Genomic DNA, 17,477 nt, shown 5'->3' on the forward strand with positions numbered 1-17,477 from the left:
TCAGGTGTTGGGGTGAGGTGCTTTGCATTTAGTATTGTCTCAGTCATTTCAACAACACTGTGAGAGTGTGTGTATTTGGGGAAAATGATAATATTTAATTACTTTTGATATCACGGGCTTTCCCAGTGACTCAGATGGTAAAATGTCCACCTGCCAATGCAGGAGACGTGAGTTTGATCCCTGAGTCAAGAAGATCCCTTGGAGAAGGGAATGGCTACCCATGCCAGTATTCTTGCCTGGAGGGTGCCTTGGACATAGAAACCTGGCAGGCCACAGTCTTTGGGGTCACAGAGATTTGGACATGACTGAGCAACTGATACTTTCACTTTCACTTTGACATCATAATAGCACCTTTGCTGCCAAAATGCTTACTTTGGTTATAGAAATTTTGCTTGGGCCCAGAAAGCACATAGGATCCACCATCTACCTGACTTAGGAATTATGTAGTTTATGCCAACAGTTCTCAAAGTGTGGTCTGATGACTTCTGGCAAGGGGTCCCTGAGACCTTTCCAGGGGATCCTCAAGGTCAAAGCTATATTAATAATAATACTAAAATGGCATTTGCTGTTTTCACTTGTTCTTCTATTAGCACACAGTGGAATTTTCCAGAGGCTACATGGTGTGATATCACAACACACTGGATGCAGAAGCTGGGAAGAGAATCTGTCTATCTTCTAAGTCAGGCATTAAAGAGATTTGGAAAAAAAAAAAAAGTGCAATGATGCCACTTTTTCCTCTAAGTTATATTGTTTTGGAAAATATACTTATTTTGAATTAAAATATGTGTTATATTAACATAATGTGCTTATTACTGTAATTTTAAATGAATTGACAAATATTTTTTAACGTTTCTCAACTTTAGCTTCTAATGTAGAATATGCATTGATAGATATAATATTACCGAATAAATGAAAGCTCTTTGCACTCCCCAGTAAGTTTTACAAACATAAAGGAATTTTAAGACCAAAATGTGTGAGAACCACTGATTCAATCTAAAGGTATTTCCTCCTTTGGGCCTAATCTCTGTGTTATACAACCTAGGAGCAGTTTTCAAAAGCAGGCTTGGTACATGAGGGTAGCTTCTTGGAATTGAAAGGAGTGGGGGTTAATTTTTTCCACACTTTAATTTGCAGGATTCTAAAAGATTTGAAGGCATCGACATAGACTTTAAAGAGTTAGCTTATGATGCTCTGAAAACGCCAAATGTAGTGGAAGCCACCAACAAGCCAGGTCTTTACGAAAAGCTGGAAGATATTCAGAGCAGGTGATGGCTGGTGTGCAGTTGCCTTTGTAATGGAGAGGCTTTGTCTCTCTTTGTCTCTCAAGTCCTTACCTTAGTTAACTGCCCGAGTGAGAGAGTGAACATGTGTATCTGGTCGGGTACCTTGATTTGCCTGTGTGCTTGGGTAACATGGGATATTGTTAGAGGTGTTTATTCTGATTGAAATGTACTAGTAGGGGTATATGCACATGCCCACAGATGTCCCATGTATACATCACTCCTGAGGGTAATCCACAAGTCACACTCGTTTGCATTTAGGTAACAGCCACATGCCTCTGGATCCTGGCAAACCTAACAAGGAAATTCTTTGTGCCCTCAGGCTGTGCCTGTGTGAGAAGGCCCTGGTGGAGTACCTGGACACCAAAAGGCTTGCCTTCCCCAGGTTTTACTTCCTCTCCTCTTCTGATCTTCTAGACATTCTTTCCAATGGCACAGCCCCTCAACAGGTAAGCAGGGAAGTGCTTGTAGAAAGTCAGAAGGATTGAGATGCTCCAGCAGGAGAGTTTCAAGTTCCCCATTATGCCCCATTAAGCAATGTATCCATTTGACCTATGTTGCCATCAGCACGGTCCCTAAGCTCATCTCTGGCTACCTGCTTTTTTTTTTTTCCCCTAAACCTTTCTAGGTAGCCCGGTTTCTTTCCAGTTGGATCTCTGTAGAGATTTGATTTTGATCTGTAGAGATCAAAATTTAAATTAAATTTTTGAAAATTTCTGTATGCTTGGATGCTTGCTTTATCTTTCTCTAACACATGATGAGGTTTTTGTTCCCTTTCTAAAAACTGGGGCTTTCACTATCTTGGAAATGTTTTCTTTCAGTATACTTTTGCATAATATTTCTTTTTTTTCTTAGTTTTTTTTTTATATGGACCATTTTAAAAGTCTTTATTGAATTTGTTATGATATCGCTTCTGTTTTACGTTTTGGTTTCTTGGCCATGAGGCATGTGGGATCTCAGCTCCCTGACCAGGGGTTGAACCCATACCACCTGCATTGGAAGGTAAAATCTTAACCACTGGACCGCCTGAGAAGTCTCTACATGGTATTTCTATCCCGGTTATGTGGATAATTTTTTCCCTCTGATTCATCATATTTCCGTAGGTTGAGATTATTATCTTCATCTGTTCATACATTTTTGTACATACTTATACACTTCTTTCTCTCTCAGTCCTCTTCCTTGGCATTCTTCCATGTCCCTCAGATTTATCCACCATATTTAAGTTGTGTGTTTTTATTTGGTCCTTTTGTGTTGCTAACACTGTTAAAAACTACACTGTACCATTTGTTTTCTTTATTTTTCTACCTCTACCAATTCTTCTTATCTTCTACCTCAAATTTTATACAGTTCATGTTTCTTTTATTTAATTGAAAGCAAAACAAGGTGATATTTTTTCAACACTACTTCTGTTTCCTGTATTAAGCTTCTTATATATATATATATATGCTTTTATTCTATTTTTTGAGTCTGGCTTTCTCCTTCTTTTAAGTTGTGGGACAATTTCACAGGTCTTGTGTTAATTGTGTTTGTTGCTTTAATCCACTATTTGTTCTTGTATAAAGAAAAGTCTTTCTGTATCATTTGTTCCAAGTCCCTGGGTGGGATCTCCTCCAGCACCTTCAGTTTACTTCAATACTCTTAGAATTTCTCCCACCATCTCATAAGTGAGAGAGCTCATTGCCGTAAACGTAAGGGTTAAAACTCACAGTTCTCAGGAGGCCCCTGTATTTCAAAAAAGCTCTACCTGAGGCAGCTTCCTGTTTGTCATTTCTTCTCCACCTGCTGTTCTTCTCACTGCAGGACCACAGTATGGTTCTGTCTGGCACCCTCCTAGGATTACTGCCCAAGGCATCACTGCCTCCGTATCATGAGATGCCATGCTTGGGAGAAGCTCTGGCACAACCAGGCTTTCTGCCTGGTGTGAGTTTGCTGGCCCTTGATCTGGACCCTCCAGAGGCTGGTCTCCTGCCTCAAAGTGGTTCCTACATCTGAGTGACTTCTTCCACAGGCCATGGTCACCACTGCCCTTGATCCTCCAGATTTGGGCATGTTAGCAGCAGCAGCAGCATTCATCTGTAGACTCTCCTGTGCCTACCCTCCTGCGGCACAGTAGTGTTTTCTTAGGAAGAGGGCTTATGAATTAGTTATTGCTCCAGTCTGTTCCCATCCGTAGTAGATTAGGCAGAAATTACTCAAACCTTTGTGGCTTCGTTGGTTTGTAGTTAACGCGTGTTGCCCACTAGATCTATATTCCCTTTTATCCAGTCCAGCTAAATCCCATCTTCACATCTTCATCATTCCCTAGCTTCCTTCTAAACGTTTGGTACCCAACACTTTAATGGTTGTCACAGGGTAGCCCTTTAAGCAATACAATAATAATAAGTAGCTTCTAAGCAATAATCATAAGTGACTTCCTGGACATGCTCTCCACTTATAGGTTCAACGCCACCTTTCCAAACTCTTTGACAATATGGCCAAGATGCAGTTCCAACTGGACGCCAGTGAGAAGCCAACCAAGACCAGCCTTGGCATGTACAGCAAGGAAGGAGAATATGTGGCCTTCAGCGAGCCCTGTGACTGCAGTGGGCAGGTAACGCATGCCTTGCTCTCTCAAGTGTCTGCAGTCAAGCATCAGCCTTCAGAATGGCGATTGTGACCTTGGACCAGAACTGCTGTCTGTGCCTGGGGCCTGCCCAGTCCTCTGACTTGAACCGACATCGGAGCAGCTTCCAGCGCCCACTTTCCTCTCCCTGGGAAGGACACATGTCAATACCTGTATATCTTCCTCACTCAAAGTCCTGTGCAGAGAGCAATAAAATGCACATAAACAACTCCCTGAGTCAACAAGAAAAGGGTTTGGAAATGATTAGCGGCACCAGGAGACTTTAACATGACAAGCCCTGGGGCACCTCACTGGGGAATCTGGGTCACTGACACCTTCCCCGGGAGAAAATGTCCTTTGAAATCAACCATAAACCTGAGCGTTCACTTCTCTGTACACATACACCTCCTGCAGCCCTACCCCGTGGAGAGCCCACTGCCACCCTGCTCCAGAAGCTCCACATCTCCCCGGCACAGTTCAGGAAACACACAACACGACACCCTTCTCTCCTGAACCCCCCGACCTGTCTTTCACCATCTTCACTAAAGTAGACAAGTCTTTGTTCATTATCCTACTGCATTTTCCTCCTCTGCTTCTTTTTTCTCTTCTTTTTCTTTCCCTTCCATTTTCTCTGTGCTGTTCTCAGTCATGTCCCACTCTTCGCAACCCCAAGGACTGCAGCCCACCAGGCTTCTCTGTCCATGGGATTTCCCAGGTAAGAATACTGGAGTGGGTTGCCATTTCCTACTCCAGGGGATCTTCCTGACCCAGGGATCCAGCTCAAGCCTTTTGAGTCTCCTGCATTGGCAGGTCGGAGAAAGCAATGGCACCCTACTCCAGTACTCTTGCCTGGAAAATCCCATGGACGGAGGAGCCTGGTGGGCTGCAGTCCATGGGGTCGCTAAGAGTCAGACACGACTAAGTGACTTCACTTTCACTTTTCACTTTCATGCATTGGAGAAGGAAATGGCAACCCACTCCATTGTTCTTGCCTGGAGAATCCCAGGGACAGGGGAGCCTGGTGGACTGCCATCTATGGGGTCACACAGAGTCGGACACAACTGAAGCGACTTAGCAGCAGCAGCAGCATTGGCAGGTGTACTCTTTACCATTAGTGCCACCTGGGAAGCCCCCGTTATCCTAAATATCCAAAGAAACATGGTCCCTGGGGTGCTAATCCAGTCCAGAGTAAAGCCTGGAGAAAAGATCTTCTTCAGAGTTCCACCTTCATCCAAATGCAGCTTGGAAAGCAACTCTAGCATCTGAAAATAGGCATTCTCATTTTTATGAAAGGGACATTGGGGTTTGAGTCAAACCTTGGGTGTTCTTTCTGTAGACTCAGAAAGCATTTAGTTGGAAAATATAATCCATATGCACCATGGACAAGGTCATGAGAATCCACTGACTTATTTACACCCCTGGGTCAGGAAGAGCCCTTGTAGTAGGAAATGGCAACCCACTCCAGTTTTCTTGCTTGGGAAATCCCATGGACAGAGGAGCCTGGTGGGCTGCAGTCTTTGGGGTTGTAGTCAGACAGTTCTGAGCATGCAAGCACAATCCAGATGAAGATTTCCCCCTAATCTCTGGTCAGTAGTCTTGTCTTCCCTAAACCTGCTCCTCTGCTCTGTGGGTCCCAGTGGGCACACCGCCCCCTCCCCCGTTGTTAATTGAGCTTCGGTCTCAACTACCATTGCCCTGCATTGCACAAACGAACAGTTTCTCTGTGCCTTCGGGCAACCATGTGGGGTTGCACATCTTGCCTGGGCTCATCTTCTTCAGTGCCTCTGTCTGAGTGGAAGAAAACGTGTGTCACTGAGCACATCTTCTTAGGAGCCCTGAGTCTAACCCCAAGCTCTTCTTCCAGGTAGAAATATGGCTGAACCACGTGCTGGCTCACATGAAGGCCACAGTGAGGCACGAGATGACAGAAGGTATAACCGCCTACGAAGAAAAGCCCAGGGAACAGTGGCTCTTTGACTACCCAGCTCAGGTATTCTCTGATCCATCCTCAGGCGCTCTCCTCCTCCATGGCCTCTGTCGGCCTCCTGGGGCTGCCAGGCTCACCCATGCTTCAGGGTCAGGAGAGGCTGGTCAGGAAGGGGTCAGCAGGAGGGACCAGGGAATTGTTAGCCACAATGCAATTCAGCGGTTACCTCGGGGCATTAAGGGTTGTCCATTTTACTCCATTAGCTGCATACAGCAGGGAGAAAACATAGACAATTTAACTCACTGAGCAAGCTCTCTTTGTATATGCCAAGCTCCCTGCTGAGCACAGGAGACACCAGCAGGAAACAAGACAATGTAATCCCACTCTGATGGAGTTTACAGACTGGCGTGGAAGTCAGCCACCTAAAGATGGGACCTGGTGTGATGGTAAAGGAAAGTCGGGGTCCTCTGGGAGCTGGTTAATGGAGTCTGGGGATGACCCTCCTGAAGACATGATTCTAGGCTGAGGTTTGAAATAGGAGTTGGCAGGTGAAAGACAGAGGGAAGAGCACCCAAGTGTGGGAAAGAATGTGAACAAAGGCTCAGATGCAAGCAAGAGTCAATGTGTTCGAGGCATGAGTAACAGGTGGAGGGAGCAAGGGGCAGCAGATGGATTCAGGGGAGGAAACTGGGACACAGTTCTTATAGACCATGCATGGGAGTGATGTGATTCCAAGATATATCTAAGTCCTGTCCCAGGTTCTCAGGAGGGTAATAAAAGAAAGAGGGGGAGCTAATGAGGTTACTTTTTAATGACCTTGGCTGCAATACACCACCCCTCCCTTCCCTGTTAATGTCTAGTATTGGGCTGGCCGAGAAGTTCCTTTGGGTTTTTCTGTAACATCCTACAGAAAAACCCAAACAAACTCTTTGGCCAACCCAGTACTACTGCTGGTACATTTGGGGGTTACAGATATCTGGTGGTGATTAAAGCCATAGGAGTTAGGTAAGAGTGTGTAGACCAAGCTGAGGCTGCAGATCAAACCCACGAGCATCATCCAAAGGCTGCATAGGCAGAGAAACCAGGGCAGCAGAATGAGGAACAGTCCCTTTTCTGATGGAAGGAATACCTGGGAATGGCAATCACGGAAACTAAAACAGAAGGCGTTGATAGCAGGTAAGAGGTCAGTTATGCCACACACGTCTAAGGGGTCAAGCCAAGTAAAGAGGCTAAGGAACATCCATGACCTTGGTGAGGCCATCTCAGTGAAGTGGTAGCGAAGAGATCACACTGCCGGTAGTTGAGAAGGGAGGAGAAGGCGGGAAATGTTGACAGTGAGTGTAGACAGAGCAGAGAAATAAGCCAGTGCTGCAGAAGGAAAGGGGCCTCCCAGGTGGCGCTAGTGGTAAAGAACCCACCTGCCAATGCAGGAGACATGAGTTCACTCCCTGGTCGGGAGGATCCCCTGGAGAAGGAGATGACAGCCCACTCCAGTATTCTTGCCTGGGAAATCCCACGGACAGAGGAACCTGGTGGGCTACAGGAGTCGCAAGTACAATTGCACATCACGTTCAGACCATTCTGACAAGATTACACTGCAGGAGGAACCTCTAAAAAAATCAAACATGTCTAAATCCAAAGGCAAAAAGGAACAGGTAAATTCAAGAATAGTACTTTTTACTACAACAGAATTCTCTGCTCCACGAAGTGAATAATTCCCACCAGGATTCCTTGTTTGCCTGAATCAGAATTTTGAGGCAAGAAAATGTGTTTCTTCCTGCATTCTGACAGATTCATCTAGAACAGTGTCTCCTGAGCCAAGTGGGACCACAGAGGATCCATGTCTCTAAATTCTTCACCATGCAGAATCGAAATTATGCATTTTCCGTATTAAATCTTCTGTTTCTCAGCAAGCAGAAGAAAGGTTCATTTAAATCACTTTTTCCATTTATTTATTTTGAATCTCTGAAGAATACAAATCAAAGTGTTGTTGTTGTTTGGTTGCTCAGTCATGTCCAACTCTCTGCGACCCCATGGACCATAAGCCCACCAGGGTCCTTTGTCCATGGGATTTTTTAGGCAAGAACACTGGAGTGGATTGCCATTTCCTTCTCCAACAAATCAAAGTGACCACACTGAATTTCAGTGTCATCCTTCCTGAGCTGTGAAGAGTGGACCTTTTAAAGTTAGAGACACAGATGTAAGAATGGACATGTGGACACAGGGCAGGAAGGGGAGAGTGGGATGAATGGGGAGATGGGATTGCCATGGATACACTACCATGTGTGAAATAGGTAGCTAGTGGGAAGCTGCTGAATAGCACAGGGAGCTCAGCCCTGTGCCCTGTGATGACCAAGATGGGTGGGACGTGGGGTCCAAGATGGAGGAGACATATGTATACATATAAACTGATGAATCACTTCGTTGTACAGCAGAGACCAACACGTGTTGTAAAGTAATCAGACTCCAATTTAAAGAAAGAGCAGGCTTTTCAAAGTTAAAAATTTGAAGAGATTTTTAAAGATATAGTGTAAGTACTATGGTCAAGAAAAAAATCTGCCACACATAATCAGCAGTGGCTCACTCAGCTAGAATACTCACTCAACTGTAAGGGTTTCCAGAAGAACAGAGCAAAGACTATCATTGAGATGTCCAATCAAGACTTTGTTATCCTCCCAGGCACAGGAAAGGTGCTGTGGCCTGAGAAGCAAAAACAGAAAGGTCAGTGTAGCAATTTCTAAAAGCTACTAACATTGACCTGAATGAGCCTTTAGCTGTTCTCAACCACATGGTGCATTTTTCAAGAGCAGAAAGGACTCTCCCCACTTGTGTTGTACCCACTTTTTATCTCCGAGGACTTAGAAGCACATGTTCAAGGGAACAGTGCTGGTGGAAGAGGGAGGGAAGGGATGTCCATCACCCACACAATTATATTCTCAGCCCCTGCTGTGTGACAGTGGGCTGGTTTGAGAGACAGTCCTGGTAATGGCTTTCCTAAGCAACTCTTGGTGCCATAGGTGGCCCTGACCTGCACCCAGATCTGGTGGACCACAGAGGTGGGCATGGCATTTGCAAGGCTGGAGGAAGGCTATGAGAATGCCATGAAGGACTATTACAAGAAGCAAGTGGCCCAGCTCAAAACCCTCATCACCATGCTCATTGGCCAGCTCTCCAAGGGGGACCGGCAGAAGATCATGACCATATGCACCATCGATGTCCATGCCCGGGACGTGGTGGCCAAGATGATTGCTCAGAAGGTGAGTCCCGGACTCTCAAGAGTACCGCTCTTTGTGGGTAGCTATACCACAAGTATTGGGATTTGGGAGAAGCTCACATGTGGCCAAAACACAGGGCCTCCAAACTCTGCACCAGTCGGGGATCTGGGAGAAGATCAAGGTGGCTGCTCCTACCTTAAAAACCCCAGCAAAACAGCATCATCCAAGTGGCTCGCGCTTTCTGTGCCATACCGGGCAGTGTGCTGCTCTCCTGAATTGTGCACAACACCTGAGCCCTGTGAATTCTGCAGCCATGGGGCCACCTCCTACCTGTTGAATCTTGTGATTTACCAACCTACTCTGCCATTCCCTCTCTAGGTAGATAACGCCCAGGCCTTCCTCTGGCTGTCCCAGCTAAGGCACCAATGGGATGACGAGGCCAAACACTGCTTCGCCAACATCTGTGATGCCCAGTTTCTATACTCCTATGAGTACCTGGGAAATACCCCTCGCCTGGTGATCACGCCCTTGACAGACAGGTGAGCACTAGCATCAGCCACTGACACAGGAGCCTTCTGCTGTCTGGCTCTCACCATCCACGGTCACTTGCCATTTGTCCGCAAGGCTGCAGGGCGAGGGCCAGACTTAACCCAACAGATGTAACATAAACTGAAATGGCATAGGACAGAAGCCTGATCAGAGCAAACCCCAGAGCAAATCAGTGAGCCACGTTTGTTTGTTTTTAATTTATTTATTTGGCTGTCTTGGGTCTTAGTAGTGGCATGCAGGATCTCTCATTGTGGTGCACAGATTCTCTAGTTTTGGCACACAGGCTCTGGAGCACATGGGTTCAGTGGTTACACCAGGCGGACTAATAGTCACTGGAAATGCAGAGATCACTAAAACTTAAACTCCAGTTTTGTTGAGGGAAATAAGACACGTGTAGATAAAACTTTCAGAAGTATAAGGGGAAGGATTTCCCCGGTGGTCAAGTGGTTGGGACTCTGTGCTGTCAATGAAGGGGGCTCAGGTTTGACCTCTGATTGGGGAACTATGATGTTGCATGTTGCACTGCACGACCAAGAAAAACAGAAGTTTAAAAAAATCATGCTTAAGAAATGATGCTTTTGAACTGTGGTGTTGGAGAAGACTCTTGAGGATCCCTTGGACAACAAGGTGATCCAATCAGTCAATCCTGAAGGAAATCAGTCCTGAATATTCATTTTAGGGACTGATGCCTCAGCTGAAGCTTTAATACTCTGCCACCTGATGATAAGAACTGACTCACTGGAAAAGACCCCGACGCTGGGAAAGATTGAAGGCGGGAGGAGAAGGGGATGACAGAGGATGAGAAGGTTGGATGGCATCACTGACTCGATGGACATGAATTTGAACAAACTCAGGAAAACAGTGAAGGACAGGGAAGCCCGGCATGCTGCAGTCCATGGGGTCACAAAGAGTTGGACATGACTGAGCAACTGAACTTATTAAAATAAATAGCACAGGGAAATGTGCAAGGTCATAGTACAGAATAGGGCATGGAGCCACTCACTACAGACTTCCAAGTAAGTGACCTCTGAGCACAGAGGATCTCAGCCGCTGCAGGAAGAAGAGGACCAGGAACACTCCAAGGAACACAGTATCTGATTTGGACCCTGAAGGGTGCGTAGGACTCTAATAGGATTTCAGTTGGTTTTAGGATGACAGACAGGCTATCCATGAAATTGTACAGAAAGCTGTGCGTGTGTCACCTTTTCTATTGAAAAGGTACACTGTTGTTGTTCAGTCTCTCAGTCGTGTCTGACTCATTGTGACCCCAAGGACTGCAGCATGACAGGCTTCCCCGGAGTTTGCTCAAATTCATGTCCATTGAGTTGGTGATGCTATCTAACCAGCTCATCTTCTGTCACCCCCTTCTCCTTTTGCCATGAGTTGGATCTATAGCATCCATTAATTGTTAAAGTGGTCTGGGATGCCCCAAAGTTGAAGAACTATGGATTAGCGTTCTGGTTGGAATTTTGTGGGCAAAGATGTGGATATGGGAAAATTTAAAGCATGTTCTTGGAAGAGGGACTTTGGGGGAAGTAGTCAGGAATGAGCCTGGTAAGATAGGAAAGAGTGTAACTGTGAAATGTGAAAATCATATTCTTTATCCAGTAAGGAGTGATCAACTATTGAAACTTTTTCATCAGAGGAGTAAAAAAGGATGAAAACTTGTAAAGATTCATCTGACAAAAGAATGTGGGCAAAGGACAGAGAGGACAGGGAGATAAGGTCATGATCCGTGTCAGAAATGGTATATTAATTCTGCAGAGATGTCTATAAATTCTGTTAAATGCTGGTGCCCTTTCCCCTTATAATTCCACTGAACATTAAATCTCTTCTTCTGCAAAAAGACCTGCATATGTGAGTGACTGGCTCACCCAGAATAAGCAACCTGTAGGTAATGAAGACACGGTCGTAAATTGTGATGGTAAAAGTGGCCAAATAGAATCCGTGCCGTCTTCTACTTAATTTTCTCTCTGCCTGTTTTAAGTATTATCGCCTGTATTCTGGCTAAATCCTCAGATATATTTCCAAATAACAATTAGTGAAATTGTAATCACTCTGCTTGCCGAACGAATAGGGGTGTGGGAACTTCAAAGTCACTGGAGGTCCCAGCATCATCCATAGAGGAAGACCTCCTGGTCCATCTCCCCCCATGCTTTTCATTTTTGTAATTCATCTTCCACCCAGAGTCCCGCTCAAACCACTCATTTGTTTACTCTTGCATCTCTCTGTTTCATGGGAGCTTGTAGAGGTCACATCACTGTCTCCAGCTGCTCCCCACTACATTTAGACTAAAATATGAATTCCTTGTGGAACATCGTAATTCCTTCCAACCACCCTGAGGCCTCACAGCCTGCAGTCCAGCCACACTGGCCTCCTCTGTGTTCCTCGATCCCTTTAAGTTCATTTCAAGGTACAACCTTGAATATGTGTGGTCCCTTCTGTCTGGACTGCTCTTCCCCATGCTTTCTGCTCCGCTGTCATCCTCTCATCCTTTCTTGTTCTGCTCTTCGCTCTGAGGAGACCTTCCATGACCACTCTTTCTAAAAGACAACCTCTCCCACCTCTCAAACACAGACACACACACACACACACATACCCGTACACACACAAATAACATTAAGGATCCCCCCATTTATCCTCTCCCTAAGAGCTTCCCTACCTGCCATGCAGGAGACCCGGTTTGATTCCTGGGTCGGGAAAGTCCACTGGAGAAGGGATAGACTACCCACTCCAGTATTCTTGGGCTTCCCTTGTGGCTCAGCTGGTGAAGAATCCGCCTGCAGTGCAGCAGACCTGGGTTTGATCCCTAGGTTGGGAAGATCCCCTGGAGAAGGGAACGGCTACCCACTCCAGTGTTCTGGCCTGGAGAATTCCATGGACTGCATAGTGCATGGGGTCACAAAGAGTCAGACACTACTGAACGACTTTCACTTTCACTTTTCAGCATCTCCCACATTCTGAAATGAACTTACCTTCTGGCTTCTTGGCAACAGTACCCTTTGGAATGTAAACTTTTTCCTCTCAGAGATCTTTGTCTGTCTCATCTGTTGCTATTTTTACCAATATCTAGTAGATATTGAAGAGAAGGCGATGGCACCCCACTCCAGTACTCTTGCCTGGAAAATCCCATGGATGGAGGAGCCTGGTAGGCTGCAGTCCGTGGGGTCGCTAAGAGTCGGACACGACTGAGCGACTTCACTTTCACTTTTTACTTTCATGCATTGGAGAAGGAAATGGCAACCCACTCCAGTGTTCTTGCCTGGAGAATCCCAGGGATGGGGGAGCCTGGTGGGCTGCCATCTATGGGGTCGCACAGAGTCGAACACGACTGAAGCAACTTAGCAGCAGCAGCAGCAGTGAAAGAATGATAGTTCATTGTTGAAAACCCAGGCTGTAAGAATGACAGAATTGGGAAGAGGGGATTGACTCAAAGGAGGGGTCCACATGGGACTCTGTCTATGCCTTGGCTCCCAAAGAAGAAGCAGGTCCTGTGCTCTCTCCTGCTCTCAGCTGGGCACCCACTCTGCTCCCTGCCCCAGCTGAAGACAGAAGGCAGACAGCATCAGTTCAGGGGGAGAGGCAGATTTCTCTGTAGCTAGAACAGTAAAGGCAGCAGCAACTCTGAGGGTTCGGGTGTCTCAGGGGTTTTACTAGGGCTTCACTGGATCACAATCAGTTGGAGGGGCTCATTCGCTGTGGGTACAGGGAAAAGCTTTCCCACCTGGAGTTTCATTCACAGGGGACCCTCTCACATGTCTTTGCCTTTGTGGTGATTCTCAGCCAGACACCTGTTCTAAACAGGAAGGGCATCCGGAAGGGTGTTCTCTCTGACAGTGAGGTTTTTTTTGCCTGCCTTGGACTATGAGCTAATAGTTTGGGAATGTATATCACTCAGAGCAGAGAAATGAAGCTATTATATGTTTGAGCAACTTGATTAATGTCTGTCTCTAGCTTTGGACTCTATGTTCCACAAAAGCATTGACTTTGATTGGCTCACTGCTCCATAGTGCCCCAGGACTCAACATCATGTCCAGCAAATAACAGGCATTTGAGAAATATTCCTTGTGTAAAAGCAGTGAAATGATTTCTGAGACCTGGGTTGACGCATTCAGCTTCCCATACCAGAGTATTTCCTTCCTCTCCCCTGGCACATCAGACGTTATTCCAAGTAATAAAAAGTACACGACTTTCCTTTTTCCTGGGTCTTCACACCTGCCCATGAGTTGAAGGCGATGATTGCCTCTTTTGGAGTTAGAGATCTCTAGTACTCTAATGCTGAAGGAAATGGCAACCCACTCCAGTGTTCTTGCCTGGAGAATCCCAGGGACAGGGGAGCCTGGTGGGCTGCTGTCTATGGGGTCGCACAGTGTCGGACACGACTGAAGCGACTTAGCACAGCAGCAGTAGCAGTACTCTAATGCTGAATACCTCCTAGAGGGACGGGGTAAAGTTTGGACAATGAATTATTACCAAAATAGGCATTATTACCTCTCCTATGGAAGAATGCAAATAGGAACTTGATTTGCTGCAAAGATCAGTGAATACTGTACAGAGCTTGACCTTGTTCTGCACATGAGATGCTCTTCTACTGTGGAGTGCATACTTATACGGCAAATTCTATTTTCTCATTGACTTCCATTATTATCTCAAGAAATGTCTTGGCCAGAAAAAAAAAAAAAATTGGCTTCCACCCAGAAAATCACATTTTAAAGAGCATTGAGTTTTTGCTGGTGTACTGCTTAAGTACATTTAATTCTCTCCTGCCAGAGGAATTAATCAAATGGACAATTGATCTGCACAGCCTCTGCACATTCATTAAAGGCACAACCACATTACTGTATGTCCGACTGATTATGCCTGTTTCTTCGGAACGTCCCACTGCCTGGATGGGACCAGAATGTATAAGTAGGTACAATGGCTCAGCCACTGTCCCAGGACTTGAACACAATGCTAAGTTGAAGGGCTAAATGGAGATCCTTTTTCATGCTGAACAAAAGCTGTTCTCCTAGGTTGCCTCTTCATCTTTGGAGGATCTCCCCCCACTTCACTCCCCTTCCCTCACCTTCACACACAGCCCCCTACTGGAAGGATTGTCTTAGTCAACTGCTTATCCATTTGCAGAACCTCTTAATTTCTTAGGCACTAAGGCAAGTGGGTGAGATATAATTGATGCAAGAGTCTGAGGGTGATTTTCTGAATAGGCCACAATTACCAAAGTCATGGTCTTCCCAGATTGCACTAGTGGTAAAGAATCCATCTGCCAATGCAGGAGAAGCAAGAGACACAGTTTCCATCCCTGGGTCAGGAAGATCCCCTGGAGAAGGAAATGGCAACCCACTCCAGTATTCTTGCCTGGAAAATTCCATGGACAGAAGAACCTGGCAGGCTACAGTCCATAGGGTTGCAAAGAGTCAGACACGACTGAGCGCACACACCCATAGCAAAATGATACCCTCTGTTTTCAAGTTTTTATTGAAACATAGTTGATTTACAGTGTAATATTAGTTTTGGGTATACAGCATAGTGATTCAATGTTTTTATAGATGATACTCCATTTAAAGTTATTGTAAAATATTGGGGGTGGGGTGGGAGGGAGGCTTAAGAGAGAGGGGATATATATACACATATAGCCGATTCATTTTGTTGTACAGCAGAAACTAACACAACGTTGTAAAGCAATTAGACTCCCATAAAGTAAATAAATAAATGTACTGTGGTTAGTCCCGCATTGCAGGTGGACTCTTTACCATCTGAGCCACCAGGGAAGCCCAAATAAATAAATACATTTTTAAAAAGTTGTTATACAATATTGGTTCTATTCCCTTTGCTGTACATCACATCCTTGTATCTTATTTATTTTGTACATACCAGAGAGACATGTCTTAATCCCCTTCCACTATATTATTCCTCTCTTCAACCCTCTTCCCACTGATATCTGCTAGTTTGTTGTGTGTATCTGTCTGTTTTGTTATATTCATTCACTTTATTTTTTTGGATTCTACATAGAAGTGAAAATGTACAGTATTTGTCTTTCTCTGTTTGACTTAACTTCACTTAGCATTATACCCTCCAGTGCCATCCATGCTGTTGCAAATGGCAAAATTTCATTCTTTTGAAAACCTTTGCACCATGAAGGAAACCATCAGCAAAATGAAAAGACAGTGTACTGAGTGGGAAAAGATACTTCTAACCATCACCCTGTTCAAAGCTTTGAGTCTATCAAATTGCCTCAGCCTATCTGTTCTTCCTCTGTTTCCTCATTATGTTAACCCATCTATATGCTGTACTCTTTAAGGACTGCAGCTGTATTGTCAGTTGTAATATTTTTATAGCAAGGTATTATCTATTTGCATTTTCCTTTTTTTTTAAGCTCTTCCTTTCTTCTTTCAAATGAGCTTTAATCATTTTGTCAAGTCCCAAAATATAAATGATTAGGGTTTTAATTGGTGAGCCTTAAAACCTTCAAATTAATTTTGAAAAAATGGCCTCACATATTTACAACATGTGCTCTCTTTCTCTTTGTTCATACCTTTGTTAGGGGAAGCACACTGACGGAAACTGCCCACCCTGGCTAGGTACCATAGTAACCATTTGCATGAGTTGTTTTATGACAGGAAGTCCTGGCAAGGAACACAGAACTAATAAGCTACCACCAACCAAAAGTGTCCGGGAAAGGTCAAAAAGAGACACCACATGTCTGACCACCTCCCAGAATCCTCCTCACTGGCCTCCGTCTTGGCTGAACAAGGTGAGCACCACCAGGAAGGAACTCTGAGTCAGAATGACTGGCTAAGGACAACCCGGAAACTAATCCCATCACCATAAAACCCAAGGTTGTGAGTTGTGGCAGAGCAGTTCTCCTGGGTTACCTCACCCTACTGCTCTCCACCTGGGTGCCCTTTCCCAATAAAATCTCTTGCTTTGTCAGCACATGTGTCTCCTCAGACAATTCATTTCCGAGTATTAGACAAGAGCCCAGTTTTGGGCCTGGAAGGGGTCCCCCTTCCTGCAACACCTTCAGCTGTGTTTCTTAGAAAAGTTTATAAATATCTTCATATAGATTTGAGTCTTTCTTATGGTTACCTCTGCTGCTGCTGCTGCTGCTGCTGCTGTGTATCATTACCTCTAGGGAGTTTTAAATTTTTTATTCCTATATAAGGTTTTTTTTTATTATATATATATATATAAAATGAAATATATATATTTAAAACAACTTATTGAGCTTTATTTTATGTCAAAAATTTTGCCCACCCAAGTGTATAATTCAATGATTGTTAGTAACTTTATCAAGTACTGTAAACATCACCATAAATCAATTGCAACATTTTTATGCTCCTCAATAAGATCCCTCATGGCCGTTTATAGTTAATCCTCATTCCCACCCACAGTCCTGTGCAGTCACTAATCTATTTCTATCTCTATAAATTTGCCTATTTTGTACATTTCTTATAAATGGAATCTTACAGTGTGTTGTCTCTTGTGTCTGGCTTGTTTCATTTTATGTGATGTTTGGGGGTTTTTCCTTATAAAATATGTGTCAGTAATTTGTTACTTATTATCTCTGAACAATAATCCATTTTACAGATAATGACATATTTTGCCTATCCAGTTATCTTAGGTAATTTTTAGTTTGGGGCCGTTACAAACAGTGTTTCTGTGAACATTTGCTTGCAAGTTTTTGCATGGACATATGTTTTAATTTCTCTTGGGTTAATACCTAGGAGAGGAGTTGTTGGGTGGTATGGCAGTTTTATGTTTAACTTTTTGATAAATTATTTTCTGAACTAACTTGATTGTCTTATATCCCCACCAGCAATGTGTGAGGCTTCCCATTTCTCCACATCCTTGACAACATTTATTATTATGTCTTATTATTGTAACCATTCTAGTGGATGTGAAGT

General features: G+C 44.5%; 1 protein-coding gene across 3 annotated transcripts in view; it reads left to right on the forward strand.

The window, feature by feature from the left end:
- Positions 1-17,477, forward strand: part of DNAH9 (dynein axonemal heavy chain 9) — a 285,157-nt gene that overhangs the window by 82,413 nt on the left and 185,267 nt on the right. For all 3 annotated transcript variants that reach the window (XM_061391097.1, XM_061391100.1, XM_061391098.1), the window contains exons 21-26: positions 1,135-1,265; positions 1,603-1,729; positions 3,718-3,870; positions 5,747-5,872; positions 8,827-9,066; positions 9,403-9,563. In XM_061391097.1, coding sequence (XP_061247081.1) covers positions 1,135-1,265; positions 1,603-1,729; positions 3,718-3,870; positions 5,747-5,872; positions 8,827-9,066; positions 9,403-9,563 — 938 coding nt within the window. The remainder of the gene's footprint in view (positions 1-1,134; positions 1,266-1,602; positions 1,730-3,717; positions 3,871-5,746; positions 5,873-8,826; positions 9,067-9,402; positions 9,564-17,477) is intronic.

This window comes from Bos javanicus, chromosome 19, assembly GCF_032452875.1.
Source record: "Bos javanicus breed banteng chromosome 19, ARS-OSU_banteng_1.0, whole genome shotgun sequence".
NCBI classification, from domain to species: domain Eukaryota; kingdom Metazoa; phylum Chordata; class Mammalia; order Artiodactyla; family Bovidae; genus Bos; species Bos javanicus.